General features: G+C 34.4%; 1 protein-coding gene across 3 annotated transcripts in view; it reads left to right on the forward strand.

Annotated features, from left to right (window-relative positions):
* Positions 1 to 23,928, forward strand: part of Argk1 (Arginine kinase 1) — a 119,463-nt gene that overhangs the window by 44,859 nt on the left and 50,676 nt on the right. The window contains exons 1-2 of one of the 3 annotated variants that reach the window (XM_073984531.1): positions 419 to 3,319; positions 6,395 to 7,108. The exons of 1 other annotated variant lie outside the window; for it this stretch is intronic. In XM_073984531.1, coding sequence (XP_073840632.1) covers positions 6,891 to 7,108 — 218 coding nt within the window. In that variant the 5' untranslated portion in view covers positions 419 to 3,319; positions 6,395 to 6,890. Of the gene's footprint in view, positions 1 to 418; positions 3,320 to 6,394; positions 7,109 to 23,928 lie in introns of those variants that run through there. One more of the 3 variants, XM_073984530.1, reaches the window with a different exon arrangement.

Consider the following 23,928-nt stretch of genomic DNA (forward strand, 5'->3'; position numbering starts at 1 on the left):
TAATTGTTCCATTTTACTTCAATACAACTCCTGGTGGAGGGTATAACAAGTTCGGCCCGGCTGAACTTACCAGAATATTGCTAATTTCATTTATTAATTTAATTTTATAAGTTTAAACACTAATCTAAAAATAGAAAAGAAATAAAATCATTTTTATTAATTAACTCTTAACAATCGCAGTTTTAATGAAAGAGAGTGAAGTGAATACTTTTGACTGTGACTCACTGAACATATACATATTAGCTCAGTTCGATAACTTTGCAAGTAAAAAGTACTTGCAAGTTCTTGTAACTACTTCTCTCTTACTTAACAAGTTTGTCGACTCCTTCGGATACCCCAATTTTTTTCTGTAAAATGGTGTGAACGATAACTCTCGAAGGCAGTATCCGAGTTGGTCCATACTTCGCACATAGTTATACCAGACATAGACCAGTAGGCCTATTCTGTAAATTGTATCGATTGAAAAGTTGTTAAAATTTCTTTTGTTTTTGTAACAACTACAAAACAAACAAATGAAGTTGTTGTAAAATAAACAATGAGCAAAATTGTTAAAAAGTTACAGAATATGCACCCTGGGCATTGCAGATGATTTTTCATTTGACGAATAGGCTGACTTCCGTATCGTCAATTGCTTTGTGTTGTTTAAACTTCGTCAAAATATTTCAGTTGCACACTCATACATTGTTCCTCGAAAATGCAACTAAATGTATCAGAAATATATATGATAATGTTTGCTTTTTACCTGCGCTAAAAATGTGTATTTTTGACGTTTTGAAACACGTAGCTTCGCAGCTGTTAAATACAACGGCGTTAAGAAACATACACAGAAAAAAAGAATTCATTCAATTTATGAATAGTGTTCAAAATTTTTTCCAATGTTCAGGTTTTTGCATTGTATGAACCTAATTCATAAAGCAATAAATACTGGGTTCTTTTTTTAATGAAACATAAACATGGAATATATGTATATATTTTTTGCAAGATATGAACCAATTCATTCATTTCAAAATAATCTTCTTTAAAGCAACAAAAATTGCTTATATTCAAAACTCTTTTTATATTTTTCATAAATTTATTTTTTCTATACAAATTTTGTTTTTTTATTTTATTTTGAAATTAGTTTTTTTTATTTAATTTTGTAATTCTTGTTCTTCTTCTACTAATTGATTTTTCCTAGTTAATTATGTATCTTGTAAATCAGAACACCATACGTACATACATATCGAGTCCATCAGCACTAGATTGAGTTTTTAGATGTTGCATTTATATTAAAGAAATTCAAAAATTGTATTTGCGAATTTATGCTACTGATATAGTGAGTGTTTTCCGACAACAAACGAGGTCTATACGTGTGGTTAGTTAGTGTGGTAGTGGTGGGTAGTGGTGGTTGTTTAGGCTGTTGTGCTTTCCCAGCTAACATTTTTTTCCGAATTCGTTTCGAATTCGGACAGAATTTCTGAAAAAGTATACGATTCTGATGCCGAATTCGTATCGAATTCGGTACGAAAGTTGTATGGACGTGGTCACCGAATTCGGAAAGAATTTTCTAAGGTAAATCTTAAAAAATATTAGAGTTTCGCGACGAATTCCGTCCGTATTCGGAAGTAAATTCTTGGAAAATTCGGAGAAAAATTTAGATTTTCTCACAGAATTCGGTGCGAATTCGGAAGAAAATTCTGGAAAATTCGATGAAAAATTTAGATATTCTTAAGAAAATCCATCCGAATTCGGAAAGAAATTCTGGAAAAATTCGGAGAAAAGTTCAGATTTTCTGAAAAAATCGGAAACAATTCTGATGCTGACGCCACGTGTCGTACTGTACAGAACAAACCCCACTCAGAGACAATTTTCTTTCAATGTGCTATTTATGGAAGATTCTAATTTCAAACTTTCTAATGATTTTGCCTGTTGTTATCATTTTATGATCAACAGTAGAACAAGTATACTTCTACATATTTGTTGAAGCTATCAACACTAGCTTGAATAATTATATGTAGCATTTATATTAAAAAATTTTTAAAATTGTATATGCGAATTTTATGACCATCCATTTTGTTCTTCGACATCAAACGAAAAAAAATTGACTTAGAAATTCCATTAGAAATCGGAACGAATTCGGAATGACGATTCTTAAGATTCTTTAGAAAATGTGCAGAGATTCTAAAAATAAACTTATAGAAAATCGGTCAAATTTCTAGGAAAATATTAGAGAAATCGGCCACAATTCTAAAAAATATTCAGAAAATCTCAGAAAAAATCTGATATCAGAGCCCTCGGAAAAAATTGTTAGCTGGGTTGTTGACACGGAGTCAATGTGCGTGTAGATACGATGGTGGGGAGGAAAGACAAAAACAATAGAAGCAAATCCACCACATCTTTATAGGCAAAGCACAAAAATCGGTTTTGTCAGAAAAAATAGTGGTTAATGTAGGGGAAACTATGAAATTTATTTTTGTATTTTAGAAAAGCATTCATACTTTTGCAAAAATAGTATTATGTACATGAGTAAAAAAATTTGTCCATTCACTTTAAAAGAGGTGCGTTCAAATTATGGACAACAAAATTATGAACGGAATTAGTAAAAAAATCATACTTTTGTTTTTTCTGTGTAATACTTCGCAGTTTTTCAGTCATTTGTAAAGCATCTGACGATACGGAAGTCAGCCATGCTCACAAGAAATTGACAGTTGAAATCTACTCGATTTCGTAAACGTACTAAGTCGCCTAATGCTGGACGAGCATTAGTGACATAACGTGACTTTGTTCTTTCATATATATTTTGGGGATATATTTTTTATGATGCAAGCATTCGACTGCGAATTTTTATGAACTTACGAATGCGATTAATTATGAGAAGTGATTGCATGCCCATCCTACATAAAAGATCTCAATAAGGTTACTTATCATCTAAAGACCTAATGGTATTCTATCTTCATATGAAATTGTATTTCTATGTATTTATTTTTCAAAATTAATTCATCCTTAACAACTGTCTTGAGTACATTCTAAACGATTTCTATGTATAAATTAATCCAAAAAGTCCTCCCTATTCATGAGCAAAAATGATTAATCATATCATTTGGAGTTGAGCGTAAATTGATGTGTTCAAAAAGTTTTACAAGCTCAAATTTACAATTCCCTATATGTACTAAGATGCGGACATTACGGGTATGCCAGTAGCAATCTGGCAATACCCAAAAAAAATGAAAGACCATTAACGCCAACTCATTATCTCCAAAGTAGAGATTATTTCGTTCAGAGCTGTGCTCCGGAATTAAAGTGTTTTCTTTCTTGCAAGCAAGAATTTGCATTACTCAAGGTAATTATCACATATTGAAGGCAAAAATAAATAAAAACAAGAAAATGCATATAAATATTTTATATACAATACATAATTAATAAGAACACATTGTGTATGACCGAAAAAGTGAATAATTAAAAATGTGATAGAAATGTGTCTACCTTCAGTGGTCATTGTAATTTGTATCCTTTTTCCCATGTCTTCTTACATTTGGCATGAAATGCATATTTATAAATATTATAATATTTTATAAATCTTTTTAATTAAATATTAACAATGTAAAGGAACATATTTTGAAATCGAAATAAAAATAACCTATGAATAATAAACGCGCCAAACGAAACTGCAACACATGTTATTTTTGATTTTTGCATGCCGCTTGGCATGCCTGCCAGAGACAATGAGGGAAATAAAGAGGAGAAATGAGGTCTTTAAAAATGTTGTAGAAAACATGATTGCTGGTGTTTGTTCTGTTATGTCTGGCCCATTTGTCTGACTGCCTGTCATTCGTGTCCGTCTGTCGATGTTCCCATCAACGACGACTGGTTAGCCACCAATGTGTGCCTCTCCTCTTTTTGATCCGGTCGCGGCTCAGTGCAATTTCCACTTTAATTAATTCCCTTCTATGCAATTTTGTTTATTCTTTTTTTCTATCATTCTTTCTATCAATTGCGAATTGGATAAATCACCAACAGCAAACATAGGCAGATAGAATACTGGCAAATATAGAGAAAGACCATAAATAATGGAATTTGCTTTAGTAGGTGCAGTGACAATGTTGGGTTTTACGTGCAATTAATGGGAATAAAAAGAAATAAAATGAGAAAGGAGCGCTTAGTATGAAAATTTTATTTTCTATCTAAAGTGTAATTGCATTGTATGGCGCCTATGATATTTGCACAACAGCATTGCATTACGCATCATCCATGTGCTTCTTGCAATGATGGCAGTTATAGGTTAGGTTGAGGTTTTAACTAAAATATGCAATGACACAACAAAACATACTTTCCGACTTAGAATTTATTAAGACAACCTGGAGTCGATTTAGCCCTGTCCGTCTGTGGCTGATGCGCAAAATAACTCTCGAACTGAGTAAACGATTTGGTTCAAACCAATTCAATTTTGAAGATGAACTTTATCGTCCCGCTCCTTCGAGTACATCCCCCATAAAAATTCAATGTTTTTCGGTAAAATTGTGCGCACAATAACTTCCAAGAGTGAACGATTTGGTCCAAACTTTGCGCACAGTAATATTTATTCCAGATGTAGTTCCGGCCAAAAAAAGAAAAAACTAGCTAATAGAGACAAATAAAAGTTTCTTTGGTTGTACTGTTATATTTGTAGTAACACAATCAATAACATCTCTTTAGAGGAGACGGGTAAAAACCGAAATAATGGCTTTAAACCCCAAGTATGTTTGGACGAAATCCGTTTCAGACAATTTGGAGTCGATTTAGCCATGTCCGTCCGTCTGTCTGGAGCCCACAATAACTGTCGAACGAATGACCGATTTGGTCAAAAATTTGGCTCTAGTAATATTTTGTCCAAACTTACATTAAGTTCGAAAATGAGGCATATCGGTAGACTTCTTCAGCCACCTCCTCCACAAAAGTTAAAAAATGTTCGAAAAAAAATTGTGCGCACGATAACTGTTGAAGGGAGTGACCGATTTGCTGCATACATTGCACATCGTGAAATTTCTACCAGACATCGATGAGGTGCCAATATGGTTTCTACTCCTTCGGATACCTCCCACACAAAATTTAGGAAAAGTGCAGTTTAAGATCTCCTCTCGAATCGCTTTGATTTTTCTTGCAGCAGGTTGTACTCGAGGCTCCTATTACAATGGTACAAGTTTTTTCAAGGGGCAAATTCATACTTCCTGAGAAAATGACTCGAAAGCTATAAGAACCCCTACGGCCTCCATGTCATGTGGCTGGAGGGCACGACAACTCTCGTAATATTTCTGCGAATGTTAGATAATTTTCGAAGATGATTCTTATCGGTCTACTCATTCCGGTACCTCACCCACAAAAGTCCGATTCGCTCAAATGAAACGGAGCAACCGTTTTTCTCAAAACTTTGGATCTTGAAATATGTTGTCCAAGCTTAGTTTAAATTCAGAAATGGCCTATATCGATATATTCCTTTGAGTACTTCCCTCACAAAGGCCAACATTTTGATTAAGTGCATTTTAAGGTCTGTTCGACGATCCTTTGTAAATTTTTACCGAAGGTACTGTTTTTTGTGGGCAAATCCATGCTTCCGAATATAATGGTCCAAAAGGTCTATATTAAAAAACTGTAATGGACGATCTATCTATAGAAAGGAATGCGTCCAAAAAAATCCACTTCCAATATAGACAATGTGGTCCATTCCTTCAGGTATCATCTCCGCAACACTTTTGAGCTTTAATCCAAATCCATATTTTTGTCGGCAAGCTCATACATCCAAAAGGGCACCGAATTTTGAATAAATTTTTATACATAATTTTTGGGAAAAAGGATTTTGTTTGTAAAGTCGGTATTCGATCTGCCCATAAATGAAAGTTTTAATTCACACAGGCTGACGGTATAGATCGGTCTTTCTATTTTACTTGTTTGGTTGACAAAAAAACTCAAATTGTCATAGAAATTCCTCGATTTTGTGAGTCAGTTTTCCAGTACCTTCTCCATTATTGAATTGATGAAATTGCACGACAGACTGTCGCTCTATCTGAGGATATTGGTAGAAGTAAGTTGTTGGGATAAGTTACCTCCAATTATCATTTGACAGTAGAGATAGAATTTTATACGATGTCATTATTTCAAACCATTGCTCCCTTATTGGAAGCGATTTTGTAGATATTATGTGTTGACCTGATGTTCATGGGTTTTCGCATGATTTGTTTTAAAATCTAATCCACTTTGAATAAAAACTAAATGGATCCAAATCTTTTATAAGTTTATTAAACCTCTAATTCTTAGTTTACATCCCTACTTTCTTATATTTTAAACTCCCAATGTTCTATGTTTTAATTTATTTATTATTTTTTTCTTTTTCTTATTCCATTTAATTTCTTTTCGGTTTTTTCTTTTCATTTTCAATTTTTAGCAAACGTTTTGGTTGGACATTTTTTGATATATTTTATACCAGTAATAAGACTGTTAAACCAAACAAGGCCTTAGATAATAAACCTGCGAGCAGTGCAACTTCATCAAATAAACCAAGTGAAGCTAGCACATCCAAAGCGCCAGAACCTGTCAAACCAAAACCAGTTGAAGCTAAACCAGTACCCCCAAAACCAGCGGAAGTTAAACCAGTTGTTCCAGCACCAGAAGTTCCTAAACCTGCAGAGGTTAAACCAGTTGCTCCAGCACCAGAAGTTCCTAAACCTGCAGAAGTTAAACCAGTTACTCCAAAACCAGCAGAAGTTAAACCAGTTGCTCCAGCACCTGCCCCAGTAACTCCAAAACCTGCAGAAGTTAAGCCTACACCAGCACCCGCAGCACCAGCACCTGTTGTCCCCCAACCACCTTCGGTTTCTCCACCCAAATCTACAGCTTTTGATACTCCTCTTGCACCCCTCAAACCAACTGAAGACACCAAAATGCCTGTCTCAATCGCCGTGCCCAATCCCCCAGCTAATGCCGACTTGAAAATGCCCGAAAATGGCACCATGCAAGATGCCATGGACAAGAAGATGCAAGAAACAACAACCCTCAAAGAGAACGGAGAAAATATTAAGAATAACTTGAAAAATGCCACAGCTGACTTTTTGAGTGGTGAATCAAAATCACCCACAAAAGTGATGAAAATGACCGAAGGGTAAGTAGTGAGAGAAGAGATTTTTGTGTTTTTATTTTCGTTTAGTTTTAGTATTATTTTCAGTTGCCTTAAATTTCAGTTTTAATTTCTTTACATCAAATGGGTTTATTTTTTTTTATTTTTAAATAAAAATCATCTTGTCGGCTTTTTACGTAGAACTTGCAGTTGTTTGCTTTAGTCTTGATTTACACTTGACATTTAAAATTGCAATTTGTTGGTGGGAGATGTTCTGTGAAGCGCTTCAATTTCTCTCACCTCTCTCAAAAGCAAAAATCAAGAATTAGCTTAAAGTATGTTTACATTACATCAAATTGTAATGCCTTAACTTCAATAAATCCCCGACAAAACGATCTAATGTAAACATGCTATTAGTCTGTATATGATACGACTGGTTCAGTATTTAGTACCCTTTGCGATTAGTAGTTTTTGCACTCTGCTTATTATTAATGTAAAAACTTCAACTTCATAAAAAATTAAGCTTCCGAAAATTACTATCTTATTTATGTTAAAAATATATCAATATAAAATGCACACAGTTTTGTAATAGGGTAACAATAGGTCTGTACGATAAACCAAAAATTTGTACAAATTCGTACAAATTGTAACTGAATGCTGCTTGATAACAAAATTTTTCAGTAAAAGAGTTTGGAGATATTTTTTGGAGAGTTCTGTGACTGAGAACTTGAAAATTTTTGCTGGGAAAATTTATCCCGTAAAAATTTGTAAGTTTAGCCACAAATAAATTTATAGACGAAGAAATACTCAATGATGCCGCTATCAAGTTACTCAAATCCGAAAACAATATTTTCTTGGATATTTTTGTCTAAGGATATTGTCCCCATCAAAAACTAACCCCATGTAGCCTTTTGCCAGAACAAAATATTTATTAACTTGTATTTTTGGAATTTTATTTTGAGTTTCTTTTTCAGTACACTCAATTCGAACATACTCGGTGAGAGCATTCCGTCGTCTATGTTTTCATTAGTCTATGGTTTAGCCAGCTGACTTTTAATCAGCTGTTCAATATAAACCACTTGAAATGTTAACATTTTTGACCAAGAAGGTTTCACATTTTTTTTAGTTTCTAAAGCGTTGTGAATAGGATTATTGATTTAAATAAGTAAAATGCAATTTAAAATTTTATGTTTTTATACCCTCAGCATTTATGCTTTCATACGGGCAAAATGTGCCTCATCGAAATAATGGTTTTAGACCCCAAGTATGTTTGGACGAAATGTGTTTCAGACAATTTGGAGTTGATTTAGCCATATCCGTCCGTCTGTCTGGCTGACTGGTGCGCACGATAACTCTCGAACGGAGCAACCGATTCGGTTCGGCTTTCGTAATATTTTGCCCAAATTTAGTTTAAGTTCGAAGATGGGTTATATCGGTCCACTCCTTCCGGTACCACCCCCACAAAAGTTCGAAAATGTTCGGAAAATTTGTGCGCACGATAACTCTTGAAGGGAGTAACCGATTTAGCCCACGCTTTGTACATCGTGAAAGTTCTACCAGACTTAGATGAAGTTTAAATATGGACTCAATCGGTCCACTCCTTCGGGTACCTCCCACACAAAATTTCGGAAAAGTTCAGTTTAGGACCTGCTCTCGAACCACTTTAATTTTTGTTGTAACAACTTGTATTCGCTGTCCCCCATACGACGGTACAAGTTTCATAAGGGGCAAGTCCATACTTCCTGAGAAAATAGCCTGAAAGTTGTAAAAAATGTCTATGACCCCGTGTGTAGTGGTTGGAGCGCAAGATAAATCTCTCAGTTCTGTCGATTCGTTCCAAAATTTGGCCTTCGTAATATTTTATCAAAACCTAGATTAAATTCGAAGATGTGCTATATCGGTTCACTCCTTCAGGTACCTCCCCCACAAAACTTCAAAAATGTTCGGAAAAATTTTGCGCACGATAACTCTTGAAGGGAGTGACTGATGTAATCCATACTCTGCACATCCTAATATATCTACCAGATATAGATCAGGTTTGAATATGGACTATATTTGTCCACTCCTTTGGGTACCTCCCACACAAAATTTCGGATAAGTTCACTTTAAGACCCGCTCTCGAATCACTTTGTTTTCTGTTGAAGCGATTTGCATTCGCTACCTCCATTACGAAGGTAAAAGTTTTTTCATGAGCAGCTCCATATTTCTTGGGAAAACATCCCGAAAGGTGTAAAAAGCCCTATGTCACCATATGTGGCACTCGAACTGTTCTACCGATTTAGTGCAACATTTGGTCTTAGTTTCATGGGACAATACCGGTCCCCAACTTCCGGTACTTCTCCCCAATATTTAAAAAATGTCACTAAAATGGTGGGACGATATCACTTGAATGGTGCAACCAATTTGGTCCAAACTTTGGATCTCCTAATATTTTGTCAAAATTTAGTTTAACTTCTAAAATGGCCCATATCGGTCCTCCCTAAGGGTACCTCCTACACAAAAGTTCAACATTTGTTCCTAATCCACATTTTTGTCGGCAAGTTCAAATGTTGGAAAAGGGCCACAAAATTCTGAAGAGACGCCAAATACATTCTATCTGTCCGTAGATGAAAGTTTCAATTCACATTGGCTGAGGGTATACCTCTGTCGGCAAAACCGACTGACACTTTTTTACTTGTTTTGTTCCATTTGGTTTAAAATATCGAAAAAAACAGAAACAATTTTCATAAAAAACTAAAACATCTACTTGGACCATATATTGCAAACAGCTAGCCAGATAGCATGATTTGAGGGATTTTTAGTGCTTCATAAACTCAAAAAACTTTTATGTTGAATTATGCCAAGCTCGTAGTAGGTTAGGTTAGGTTAGGTTGAAAATAGGGGCGAATATAAGATTCGCCACATGCCCGTATGGGGCATACACTTTAGCCAGTATAGGCCTGTTGTGCGCTCTAATTTCGGAAGCCTAAGGGGAATAAATTTTTATACCCTATACCACAATGTGAAAAAGGGTATTATAAGTTTGTTTTGGTAAAAATTCATGTAACACCGCGAAATATGCGTCGGAGACCCCCAATGTGGTATACCATTTTTCATATTTCGACGAGATAAAGCGATTTTGAGATGTGTGTCCGTCCGTCAGTCCGTCCGTCTGTCCATTATAAATTGTAAACACGCTCCAGGCCGCACTTATGGACCGATTGTCACGAAATTTTGTATGGAGGTCGGGTTCAGATCAGAATAGATCCCTATTCTTATTGGTGATGATCGTGAAATATTTAGCGGGTGAAATGGACCAAAAACATAATATTTATCCAATTTTGTAGCGGCTCTGTAGGTCTCAATAATAGTCCGATAAACACGTAATTTTAAATAAGGTAAGAGTATATCACAAAGGAGAAGCTTGCAATTTGAGATGGCGATCGGATAATATTTAGAGGGTTAAATGGACCAAAACATTTGTGTGAAAATTGTGAAAAATTTTAATATACAGCTTATATCTTAATTCCTGGAAGTGACATTCCGGACAAGTGATATATACTTGAAAGTGGAACGCTTGGCCTTTCAATTGATGCCAATTATGTTGGTGTGCATGATCAGATAACAGAGTTACAGCCTAATATATCCCGTTATTTGTTTGTAGTGTAATAATAAACTTGCTAGTAGTCGCAATTATACATCAATAGTCACGAAATTTTGCACCGGGTAAGAGTATAGGTCGAAAAAGATGCCTACAATTTTGAATGATGATCTGATATTCTTTAGCGGGTGAAATGGACCATTACTTTTGTATGAAAAATATAAAAATTTTATTTTTGGTCGATATTTTAATTCCTTGAGGACATACATATATATTTCGCAAAGTAGCCTACATATGCAAAAAAACTACTGACCTTTCCTCTGATGTAAACTGCAATAAAGTGTTTGCTAGATAACGGGCCTACTGCCTAATATATATTGGGTTCTGTGTAGAGAACCACATTTTTACCATGCTACATATTGTATCTCCAATAGTTTATGTAACATCACGAAATATTCGTCCTAGACCCCTTATTTGGTATGCCAAAATTCATATCTCGACGAGATAAAGCGATTTAGCGGTGTGTGTCCGTCCATTAAAAATTGTAAACAAGCTTAAGGCAATTTGAACTTCAATAACAATTTTTTTAAGGAGATTGTGTTCGGGCCAGAATAGAAATGATTAGTTTTTGGTGACGATCGTGAAATGTTCAGGGGATGAAATGCACCAAAAACAAAATTTTAACCAATTTTGTAGCGGCTCTGTAGGTCAAAAAAATAACCCGCAAAATTTTAAACAAAGTTTGAGTTTATGATGAAGAAGAAGCGTACAAACCAACGTGAAGATCAGATAATACTTAGCGGGTTAAATGGACTGAAACTTTTGTGTGAAATTGGTAAAAATTTCAATAACGTAGCGGTTAAACAACGGAAGTAGTAGTACTACATAAGTGGGTGTCATTACATTTTAGTTTGTGTGAACAAAATTTTCCTTTCCTGCTACAAAAATGTCTTTGTCATGCTAGATAACTTTTTGGTTTTGGTCATAAGTATTAAACATTACATCTCTGATATTTGATAATTAAATTTTCACAATCATTGAAAAGAAGTTCCGTGGAGAGCGATTGTCCAGGGATAGTGGTATAGGGTATCCCATGGTCGGCTCCGTCCGACTATAGACTTTTCTTACTTGTTTATTGCTTAATTTATTAAAAAGAAAATAAATTTATCAGTTAAGAAATTCTGTGCCATTGACATAATCTCTTAAGTTTTTGAACTCGCTTGCCCTAATTTGGTGGAGTTCTGGTATAGTGAAATTGGTTTCTTAGCGTCGCGAAGGCTGGGCAATGACAGACATAGTGTTCCAACGTTTCGTCGTCCTCTCCGCGTGCTCTGCATTCGCTGCTTTCTGCCCAACCGATTTTGTGCAGGTGTGCTTGTAGCCCTAGGTGTCCTGTAAGGATGCCTGTCAGTCTACTACACCTTTTTCAGATGTAATTCGAATCATTTTAGTTGTAATTCGAGAATTCCATTTGTAATTCGTGACATTTTATTTGTAATTCGAGAATTCCATTTGTAATTTGAAACATTTTAATTGTAATTTGAATTATTCCATTTGTAATTCGAATTATTCTATTTGTTATTCGAATTATTCCATTTGTAATTTGAATTATTCCATTTGAAATTCGAATTATTCCATTTGTAATTCGAATTATTCCATTTGAAATTCGAATTATTCTATTTGTAATTGGAATGATTCTATTTGTAATTCGTATTATTTTATTTGTAATTCGAATTGTTTTAGTTGTAATTCGAATTATTCCATTTGAAATTCGAATTATTCCATTTGTAATTCGAATTATTCTATTTATAATTTCAATTGGAATAATTCGAATTACAAGTGGAATAATTCGAATTACAAATAAAACAATTCGAATTACAAATAAAATAATTCAAATTACAAATAGAATAATTCGAATTACAAATAGAATAATTCGAATTCCAAATGGAATAATTCGAATTACAAATGGAATAATTCGAATTTCAAGTGGAATAATTCGAATTACAAATGGAATAATTCGAATTTCAAATGGAATAATTCAAATTACAAATGGAATAATTCGAATAACAAATAGAATAATTCGAATTACAAATGGAATTCTCGAATTACAAATAAAATGTTACGAATTACAAATAGAATAATCGAATTACAAATGAAATGTTACGAATTACAACTGGAATGTTTCGAATTACATGTGAAAAAGGTGTAATGTCTTTTTTACTCATTTGAAGGAGTTCCTTTGTTTTATCCTCGTCTGGGTTTCCCCAGGGCTGTAACTCGGTGAGTTTTAGAGATATCAGCATGAACATTTAACACAAGTTAAAGTAGAAGTTAAGTAGAAAAAACAGAAATTGCTAACTCAAAAAATCTGTTTTTTGTAAAGAGCGAGGTGTAAAAAATGAGATACACATACTACTTTATTCAAAATGTACGGGAACTTAAAAATGAAAACAAAAACGTCAAAAAGCTAGATGGAACAAATGTCAATGTCGGCCTACTAGCCAATCAGAAGGCGGCAGCCCTGTTAAAACTTTTATGTGTACGGAAACGGATTTATCAGGTAAAATGTGTAAAAGTGGTAAACACTTTAAAAACTTTTTAGTTCGGGAACAAAGCTTTTGTTTGTTTCTTTTTGACATTGTTATCAAATCTACTATTTTTCCGTTCCTTTACTTTTCTAGTAAAACTGGCAATTTTGACAGTTTTTTTTTTACCACCTTTGCCATTAAAAAGTAAAGGAATAGAGCTAATGTTTATAATATGGGGAGAAAGTAATAGCCTGTTTCACTATGTCGAACGAAAATGAAAACGAATGAAAAACAACTAAACTCGCATATGATTTTTATTATTACATTTTGTATTTGTTTTAAACCAAACACAAAGTCAATATCGCCATGAAAACCAAAGTTTAGGTGTTTTTCGTTCGCAATCGTTTCCTTTCGACATAGTGAAACAGGCCCTAAAATTGGGATGTACATATGTATGTATGTATAACTTTCTTAAGCATTATTGATCGAATTTCGACAGGTGAAAAATCATCATCATCCATAACATAATCGCTGCATTATTTTTAATTCTGCAGAGTTTTTAGATTGGATTCCTCATTCCGCCAAATTCTATATTTTTCTATTTCGTTCAAAAAACACTTACAGCTAAAATTAAAATATTATTGCTATACTAAATATTAGCTCACTTTTTCTTTTATGCCACATCTAACTCATCTCATCTAACTGAACTGCTCAATTAACGTTCTTATGGTGTAGGTTGATGATATCGTTTGCAATTCTATTTCATTTACCATGCACATATGCGGGCCATTTTATCTATTTTCATTTTCTTCAATTTCTTTTTTGTTTTTATTACATTAAAATTTTTCTTTCGGACCTCGTGCCAAGATAATTTCAGAAAGAAAAGAAAACAAAGGTATTTTATTTTTAAATTTAATGTCTCAAAACTATTCAATTTGAGTTGACAGCGGCTGCATCCACCACGAGGAGGCTGCCGGTAGTGATGTCTTCTGTATAAACCCCTTTCCTTGGTGCAATCACCCTCCTGCGCCAACACCTCCCACGGATATTCAAAAATTTTTAGTTACGCATTTCATGTGGATGCTTGCGTGTTTTTTCTCGACATCATGCGTAGCCGGCCAGCTAGAAAGACTTTCAGTCAGGCATAAAGACATGCTGTTTTTCTTTTGGTCGGGTTCAATAAACTCTTTGCGTTGAAATGTGTAACTAAAATAAGATTTTGGGGGATTTGAATTTTGTTCTTTTCTCTTGGATTTTTATTTAAATAAAATTCGTAATGCAGTGTATCATACACACAGACAGCATCATCTAAGTTTATAAAATTCAATCTAGTTGTTGTTGCTGTTCTTAGTGTATTTGCCTGCCTCCACACAGCATGACAGGAGAATGTTGGACATGTGTAACTCATTTCCTGGCTATGAAATTGAAATGCATTTTTTTTTTGAATTTCTAAAATTAAGATTTATTCATTTTAAGGCTGTCAGCAGTCCACGACAAATATTGTTGGCTGTCTGCATGTCAGACATAACTTAAAAATAATTTCAACAAATTTCAAGTCAAGAAAAAAAGAGTAATGGAAAATATTTATTTTAATATTTTGAGGAAAATTCCACTCGCAATAAAGTGTTGAATTTTACTTTGGTAAAGATCAATCGAAGAGGTCACTATTCCAAATATTTTGAGATGTGAGGGTTTTTACAAACAGCTCCTTTCTAAAATATTTTATACTTTTAATGAATATAGCCCCGATTGAAAGGTTCCTCCCTATTTTCGGCTTTTTGAAGGATTTTTCCTCAATATAATACCGAAATAGCTGAAATTTGGTATTTAGTCTTCTTTGAGGGTATAAAGCTTTCCTCCTGAAATTTGTCGGTATATGTCATCATCATCTTCATATAGTCCCCATAGAACGATACCTCCCGATTTTCGGTATTTTGAAGGTTGTGACCGCAATATAGCCTCGAAATGGCAAAAAATTTGGTATTTAGTCTTCATTAGGGGTCTAAAACTTTCCACCTGAAATTTTTCGATATAAGTCCACGTCTTCATATAGCCCCCATAGAACGGTACCTCCCGATTTTCGGTATTTTGTAGGTTTTAACTCCCTATTTTCGGTATTTTGCCTCAATATCCCACCGAACTGGATGAAATTTCGTATTTAGTCCTCGTTTGGAGTATTAAAATTTCCTTCTGAAATTTGTAGGTATAGGCCCACGTCTTCATATAGCCCCCATAGGACGGAACCTATCGATTTTCGGTATTTTGAAGGTTGTGGCCTCAATATCCCCCCGAAATGGCTGAAATTTGGCATTTGGTCTTCGTTAGAGGTATAAAAATTTCCAACTGAATTTGTAGGAATACCTCCCGATTTTCGGTATTATGAAGCATTTTGCCTCAAGATCCCACCGAAATGGCTGAGATTTGGTATTTAGTCTTCGTTGGGGTATACAACTTTCCACCAGAAATGTGTCGGTATAGGTCTTTATATAGCCCCCATAGAACTGCACTAACGGATTTTCGATATTTTTAAAGTTTTAGCCAGGGTACAAAACAGGTACAAACATTCCTTTCCAAAAATTAGAAAGCATACGGCCACCTTTTGTCAAAGGCTCCATGTAAAGGTACCACTCAATTTAAGATTTTTTTTGAAGATTTTAGTCATATTCTCCTGCCGAATTGGTTGTTAATTGCAATTTTGTGTTATCAATATAAAGTGATTTTCATGAGTTAAGATATTAGGCTTGTTCGATAAAATCGCAGGTAAAAAGTATTTGCAAGTTGTTGCAAGTACTTGCAACTACTTCTCATTTCTCTTTTACTGAACAAGTTTGTTATCGAACAACATTTTGAGTTAACGTACATACCTATTATTCTCCTCCAAGCAATTATTCTTAACGTAGAGAAAGAACATAGTAGTTACTAATTAATCATATTTACTTCAATACACTGGAGGTGGAGGTATAAAAAGTTCGGCTCGGTGGAACTTAACGCCGTTCTTACTTGTTTTAAAATGCTTTTTTGTCGACTTTTTCTTTAAAGAGCTTCGATTGTTCATTGAACTTGGTAAAGACTTGAAAAACCAATTTCAGCAAATTTATATTTTCTTCATCGTCTACTTTTGCAAGATAGACACATTCAAATGTCAATATATTTTTTTTGATTCAAATATATTACGAAAACATTACGTGTGTGTTCCCATACAAATTAAAAAATTATTGAATTTAACGAAAAAAATTGTAAAAATGTTGGGATTCTTGTTCTAAGAAAATTCCAAATGAAAAAATATGTTCTTTATATTTTTTGTTTGACATTTATTTCCTTTATAAAATTTTTCATTGCACATTTTCAGAGAAAAAAAAAAAGTGAGCCCCTGGCCTTATAATTATTTACGAAATGGACAGTTTTGTATCGTAGAGTTCCGCCAGCACTCTACCATACAAAACTGACCATCCTTCTTTAAAATGAAAAATACCTATTTCCTATGAAAAAAAACCCCATGATAATACCCTAATATCAAATTGAAATGTTCATCAATTTGCTATTATTTTTAAAATAAAATACAATTAAATTAGATTTAAATTTTTGTTTAGTATTGAGTTTAACTATCGCTTTTTTGTATTTGGCTCGATGTAATTTTTCGGGCTATTGGCAACAATCGAATATAGAATACTTTCATTTGTTATTATTTTAACAGTTGTTGTTTTGGGGGAATTCGATTTTATTTTCCTTTCTTTCAAAAATTTATTTAAAATGTTTTTGAAATGATGCCAAGAAATAACTTAAACAATGTTCTTGTTTTCGTATTCCCGGTGATGTGATGCCGCTGATACTATAGTTTCTGTTGTTGTTGTTGTTCTGGTACTAACAAGTGGCAGAACGTTGGCTAAATGTCAAAATTTATGCAATTATATAGTCCGGCATCAAATTATACATCATATTAGAAAAACATACATATAACACATAAATATATAAATACGTACAGAATGTTAAACAAATTTTTAATGTGAAATATTTTCTTTAAAAACAAAAGAAAATTTACATATAAATTAACATACATACATACATATTATATTATACATACATACATACATATGTATGTGTGTATATTTATTTGTATTAAAATATTTCTTGGGATTATTTTATTCAAAAAACAAAAAATTGTTTGTTCCGATGTAAGATTGTTTAGTATATACAAATCGAATAGCAGTCCCCATAGTTTAGAAGAATGTACATATGTATGTTTTCAAAAAATCATACTAAAGGTAGTTTAAAATAGTTATTATGTTTGCGGAAATTAAAAAAAAAAACAATAAAAAGAACTTGACCCTAGACGCCCTATACTACAACAGCCACTTACACAACCCTTTAAGGAAATTTATAGTTTAAAAACCAAAAAGTATTATTACGCTATAAAGTTGCCTTCAAAAAGAAGTAAACACTTAGCAGTTATTGCAAAAATCACTGTATAGGCAGGCGCCAGTGTAGATACTATCAAAAATTTGCCCCACCGAAATGATCAATCTACTCCGTCCATTAATTTTCGCACATCGTAATATTTTGGTAACTGCTACACAATTTCAACATTTTTCGCAAAAGGGCAGTTTAAAACTAGCTCTAGTGTCGTTCTGAAGTTTTTGCAACAGGTTGCCCACGGGGTCCCTCTAACGAGGGTACATTTCTTTTGGGGGGAAGTCAATACTTCCTAAGATATTGACCCAAAAGACTAAGGGGGTTATCATGAAAGGCAATTCCCCGTGAATTTTTTCACTTTCTCCCTTAAGTTGCAACGGCGGAAAAACAAAACTCACGGGGAAATTTCATTCATGATAACCCCCTAAGATAACTATAACTTATGAGATCGTTAAGTTACGAATTTAGTATCGGATTTGGTCGAAACTTTAGACATTGTGTGACAGGTTTTTTAGGCAACAAGTCACTAGGAGCAGCTGGACTTTTCAAATTTCGTCCCGATGCTTATAACGGGCATAAAACACATCTGTAAAATTTGGTAGGAATCGGTTCAGATATAGTTATAGTTCAGTTTAGGACCTGCTCTCGAATCGCTTTGATTTTTGTTGTAACAACTTGTATTCACTGCCCCCCATACGACAATGCAAGTTTCATCAGAGGCAAATACATACTTCCTGAGAAAATAGACTGAAAGTTGCAAAAAAACCCTATGACACCGTGTACCGTGTGTAGTGGTTGGAGGGCAAGATAACTCTCGAACGGATCTGGCGATTCGGTCCAAAATTGGGCCTTCGTAATATTTTGCCCAAACTTAGTTTAAATTCGAAGATAAGCCATATCGGTCTACTCCTTCAGGTACCTCCCACACAAAAGTTCAAAAATGTTCGGAAAAATTGTGCGCACGATAAATCTTCAAGGGAGTGACCGATTTAGTTCAACTTTTATTTGGTCCAAAATTTGGCCTTCGTCATATTTTGTACAAACTTAGTTTCACTTCAAAAATGGGCAATACCGGTTCACAACTTCCGGTACTTCCCTCAATATTTTAAAAAATGTCGCTAAAATGGTATGCACGATATCTCTTGAACGGGGTTACCAATTTGGTTCATACTTTGGATCTCCTAATATTTTGTCCAAATTTAGTTTAACTCCTAAAATGGCCTATGTATATCGGTTTTCTCCTTAGGGTAACTCCCCCATAAAAGTTCAATATTTGTCCCTAAGTGCAGTTTAGGGTCTGTTCGAAGATCCTTTGGAAATGTATACCGATGCTGTTAGTTGTGGTCCTATTTATGTTTTCCTTGAACAATTCCATACTGGTCCAAAAGTTGTACGATAACCCAACTGAAATGTCTAGTGGGCGTGATATCTATCGAAAGATATGACTCCCAAAATAAGATCCACTTCCATAATAGACTATGTCGGTCCATTCCTTCAAGTACCTCCTCCGCAACACTTTTGAATTTTAGTCCTAATTCACATTACTATCGGCAAGTTCAAATATCCAAAATACTGAAAAGACCATAAATACATTCGATTTGTCCGTAAATGAAAGTTTCAATTCACATAGGCTGAGGGTATATCTCTGTCGGCAAAGCCGACTGATACCTTTTTTACTTGTATGTATGTATATGACTTTAAAAATATATTTTTGCCTCAGAAACCTGTCATTGTGCCCATGGTGCGTTTGCAAACGTACAGTAATAGTACGTTTATATATAACCGGATTTAACAAACCCACTGGGTTTTAAATGTCAATTCCATTGGTTATATGTCAAATAAATCCTCACAAAGAAGGTTAACCCGGCAAAAAGGCTCTAATGTGTACGGCATTTAAGTTCCAAGAAAATAGTAGAACCCATGTCGAGCGTATTTCATTTAAAGTTGAAAAAGTTCAACTCTGTCAGAACGTATAATATGTTTTGTATATGTATATGTATGTGTTTGTTTTGTATGTATTTTGAAAACAAAAGCCAAACAAATCATAAAAATCAACTTATTGTAAAGGAAAATTATTTGTTTCTGCGAATGAAAAAAGGCTTTAATTTGTTTTAATAGCGGGTAAAACAATTTGTGTCTACGAATGAAAAAAAGGTTTTATATGTTTTAATAGCGGTTTTTTAACGGGATTTCGATCATGACGTATTTGTGTAATACGGACGCCCCAAGAGCGCTTTTGTGGTAGGATAGGTATTACGCCCATACCTAATATTCAACGCGACGTACTTTTTGCGATTATACAGTCCATCTTCTACAACGTAGCTGCTGGGGACGAATAATTACCGTGTTAAAAAATCGTTATAGAGGTGTTAGTTGCAGAAATGTTCGACTGTAAAATTTTATTAAATAGGATAACATATATAATTTCACGTTTACATGAATACATAAATTAAGCAATATATAAAAATAATATACATATTAAATAATTGAAATACATATATAAATGCATATACTTATATATACCTACATATCTTTCAAAAGTATATTTGATGTGCCTGAAAGACAAACAATTAAATGAAAATTATTTTGGCAATCTTTCAAATACTATGGAGCAACACAAACAATATGCAAAATGCAAACAAGCGCCTAGATAATCGGCTAATCTTAGCGTCTAGGTGTCCATCAGAACAAGAACAAAGAATAAATCAATGCAAGTCAAGTTAAATAATTTTTGTTTAGAACAAAATATTATGAAACAATGGAAGGAAACACGTCATCCAACCATTTAAGTAAATTCAATTTATTTTCACTTCTTTTACCATCCTGGGTATTTTATTTTCTTATTTCAACACAATTGTATTTCGTAATAATTCCATTAGTTGTTGACCTTCATTGCATGTTGTTTTTTGTGTTTTTTTTTTCAAATTTTATGGCTGAAAGTAATTGTGCTTTATTCACATGTTAATGGTCATTGTGCCACATTATTTTTATATGAGAGAGGCAAGGTGGGGGTTCAGGTTTGTAAAGAATGCCATATTGTAATAAATTCCAGGTGTTCTTTGTCTTTGGATGTCCTTTTAATGACATTTCAGTTAATGTTATTTGTAGAGAAATTGTTCAAAAGTAAACATGCAATCGCTCAATCAAATTATTATGTTTAGCCCTTACAATTGTTAATAAAAAAATGTTCAACTACATAAATACATATGTATCCCCTATTTCCTTTTTATCCTAGCCATTATGTTTTTTTATCGATTAATTGATATTTATGTCCCAACTAAATGGGGACGGTATATTGATTGGTTTTATTCTATCTTGTAAAAGTTTCATTGAATGAGCAATCAAAAAGTGTATTATCCGCATCGAAATTACAAGATATGAATATTAAAAAGTCTTAATAGTTTATGAAATTAATGTTGAAAATCATATCCAGGTTCAAAAAATTCTACTTTATTCAGATGATTTGTAAACACTAAAAGCAGTAGATATCAAAAAACTAGTGGCTAGAACTTTTACAATACCGTCCACCATGAAATATACTGCACTTATTTGGAAGAATTAGTTTTTTTTTCTGTTACGAATGTACCAATGCCCAAAATTTTAGGTAATGAAGCTTTTTGACCACTGGGAACCTAAATACCTAAATCGGTGAGCTAACAACGTTAAGATATCTGAAACCGGGAGGTACCGTCATATGAGGCCAACACAATGGCCAACGTCCACAATTTATGATGGAGAATTTTTTAACCACTGGGAACCATAAATACCAATTCGCATCCAATCTTGGACCAAAATGTAGGTACAGCGTAAACAAGTAAGAATGGCGTAAAGTTCGGCCAGGCCGAACTTGTTAACCCTCCACTACGAGACGTAAAAATGACATAAATTGGAACAATTAGTTTCCCTTCGGTAATGAAGAAGACTAAATACCAAGTTCAGTAAAATAATGTGGGTAACCTTCAAAATACCGAATTTCGGGAGGCACCGTTCCATGGAGGCTATATCAAAACGTCGATCTGTACCTAGACATTTCTGGCGGAAAGTTTTTAGACTCAAAGAAGACTAATTACTAAATTTCCGATATTTCGGTAAAACCTTCAAGAGGTACCCTTCAATGGGGGGGTGGTAGGAACCCGCGGAAATTTTAGTCTTTCGGTGGGATATTGACGTCACAACCTTCAGAATTACGAAAATCGGCAGGTACCGTTGGGGGGCTATATCGAAACTTAAACCAATAACGACGAATTTCAGTCAGAAAGCCTTTTACCTCCAACAAATACTAAATCCGAAATTTGCTATTTAGTTTAGTTTAGCCATTTCGGTGGGTTGCTGTGGCCACAAACTTCCGAATACCGAAAATCCGGAGGTACCGTTCTATGGGGGCTATATGAAGAATGGGACCTATACCGACACAGTTCTGGGAGAAAGTTTTATAATCTCAAAGAAGACTATGTACCAAATTTCATCCATTTCGGTGCAATATTGAAACCACAACCTTCAAAATACCGGAAACAGGGGGGCGGAAAGTTTTTAGACTTAAAGAATACTAAATACCAAATTTTCGATATTTCTGCAAAACCTTCAAAATTCCGAAAATCAAGAGGTACACTTCTATGGGGGTGTAGGAACCCGCAGACCTATACTGATAATTCTATTCTGGAATATTTTATAACCCCATGGAAGACTGAATAACAAATGTTAGTCTTTCGGTGGGATATTGAGGCTATATCGTTCTATGGGGGCTATATCGAAACGTGAACCTATACCGACGAATTTCTGTCAGAAGAGCTTTTACCTCCAACAAATACTAAATACCAATTTTCAGCCATTTCAGTAGGTTGCTGTGGCCACAACCTTTAAAATACCGAAAATCGGGAGGTACCGTTCTATATGAAGGTGTGGACCTATACCGACACATTTCTGGGAGAAAGTTTTATACCCCCAACGAAAACTATGTCCAAATTTTATCCATTTCGGTGGAATATTGAGACCACAATCTTCAAAATACCGAAAATAGGGAGGCACCGTTCTATAGTGCTTCTAACAATTCCCGTTATTAGAGTCGAGGCTTTTCTTTGCACGTCGTCCATTTTGCTGGATGTCGACTTCTGGCGTAGAAAGGGCCACCAGACAAGATATCCATAGAATAGGTTGGGCCTCATCACAGTCTTATACATCCAGTATATAAGCGATGGTTTCAGTCCCCAGCTTTCCCCGATATAATATTTACACGAATAGAGTGCCCTCCTCAACCTTTCATTTCCATTGCAGCCGATAATTCCATTTATAATTCGAATTATTCCATTTGTAATTCGAGTTATTCTATTTGAAATTCGAATTATATTATTAGTAATTAGAATTTCAAATGGAATAATTCGATTTACAAAAGGAATAATTCGAATTACAAATAGAATAATTCAAATTACAAATGGAATACATAATTCGAAATACAATTGAAATGTTTAGAATTGCAAATGGAATTCTCGAATTTTAAATAAAATGTTACGAATTACAAACGGAATTCTCGAATTACAACTAAAATGATTCGAATTACATCTGAAAAAGGTGTAGTACTGGGAGCACACTACCATCGGACTTAAGCGGGGTACACACGATCAGTTTTGAGTGTCAGATTTGCTCAAATAATCGGTTGCTTGCCAGTGTGGCCGTTCATTTTTGTCAGTCATCAGGCAACCACAAAATATTTTGTGGTTGCTGGACGGTTGGACATTTATCGATATTTGGTCCAACGAGACATCGTTGGTAAGGCTCCTTGCATAAACTCCGTCAGTATGTTGCTGATCACAAGTAACCATAGCAACGGTGAGAGCGGTATCTACATGACTCCTAATCCCCAGGTCAATCAATCTTTCAAGTGACTTGAGGAGAAAGGAGATCTGGCTAATGTGTGTGGAGTGACTAGATTTCCCTTCTTTAGGGATATGTGTGACTTTCAACTCTTTCCACAGGCCAGGTACACACAAAAAGATAGATTGATCTCCTTCAGGATTTGGTATATTCGCGGGAATGCAAATTAAAGCATCACCGATGTTTTACCATCTGGACCAGGTGATTAGTAGGGTTTGAGTGTCCATTTTATCTTATTGCTGCCAACCACCTTTCCAATGAGATCCTTATCCATATCTGCTTGGATTTGGAAGTCGTCACACTCAGTGTTAATGATACCAAGGTCCTTGCTGCCTAGAAAATGGGTCACTGCTAGGAGGCTTAATGTCTCAAAACCAGAATCGATACACGTACCATATGGTTTCTTGATGGTCCCATTGAATTTGGGTTTCTTGGAGACTATTCTTCGAAACCTAGCTTCGTCGTTGACTTCTTCTATC

This window comes from Musca autumnalis, unplaced genomic scaffold, assembly GCF_047663935.1.
Source record: "Musca autumnalis isolate F117 unplaced genomic scaffold, ASM4766393v1 scaffold_4, whole genome shotgun sequence".
Classification (NCBI taxonomy): Eukaryota; Metazoa; Arthropoda; class Insecta; order Diptera; family Muscidae; genus Musca; species Musca autumnalis.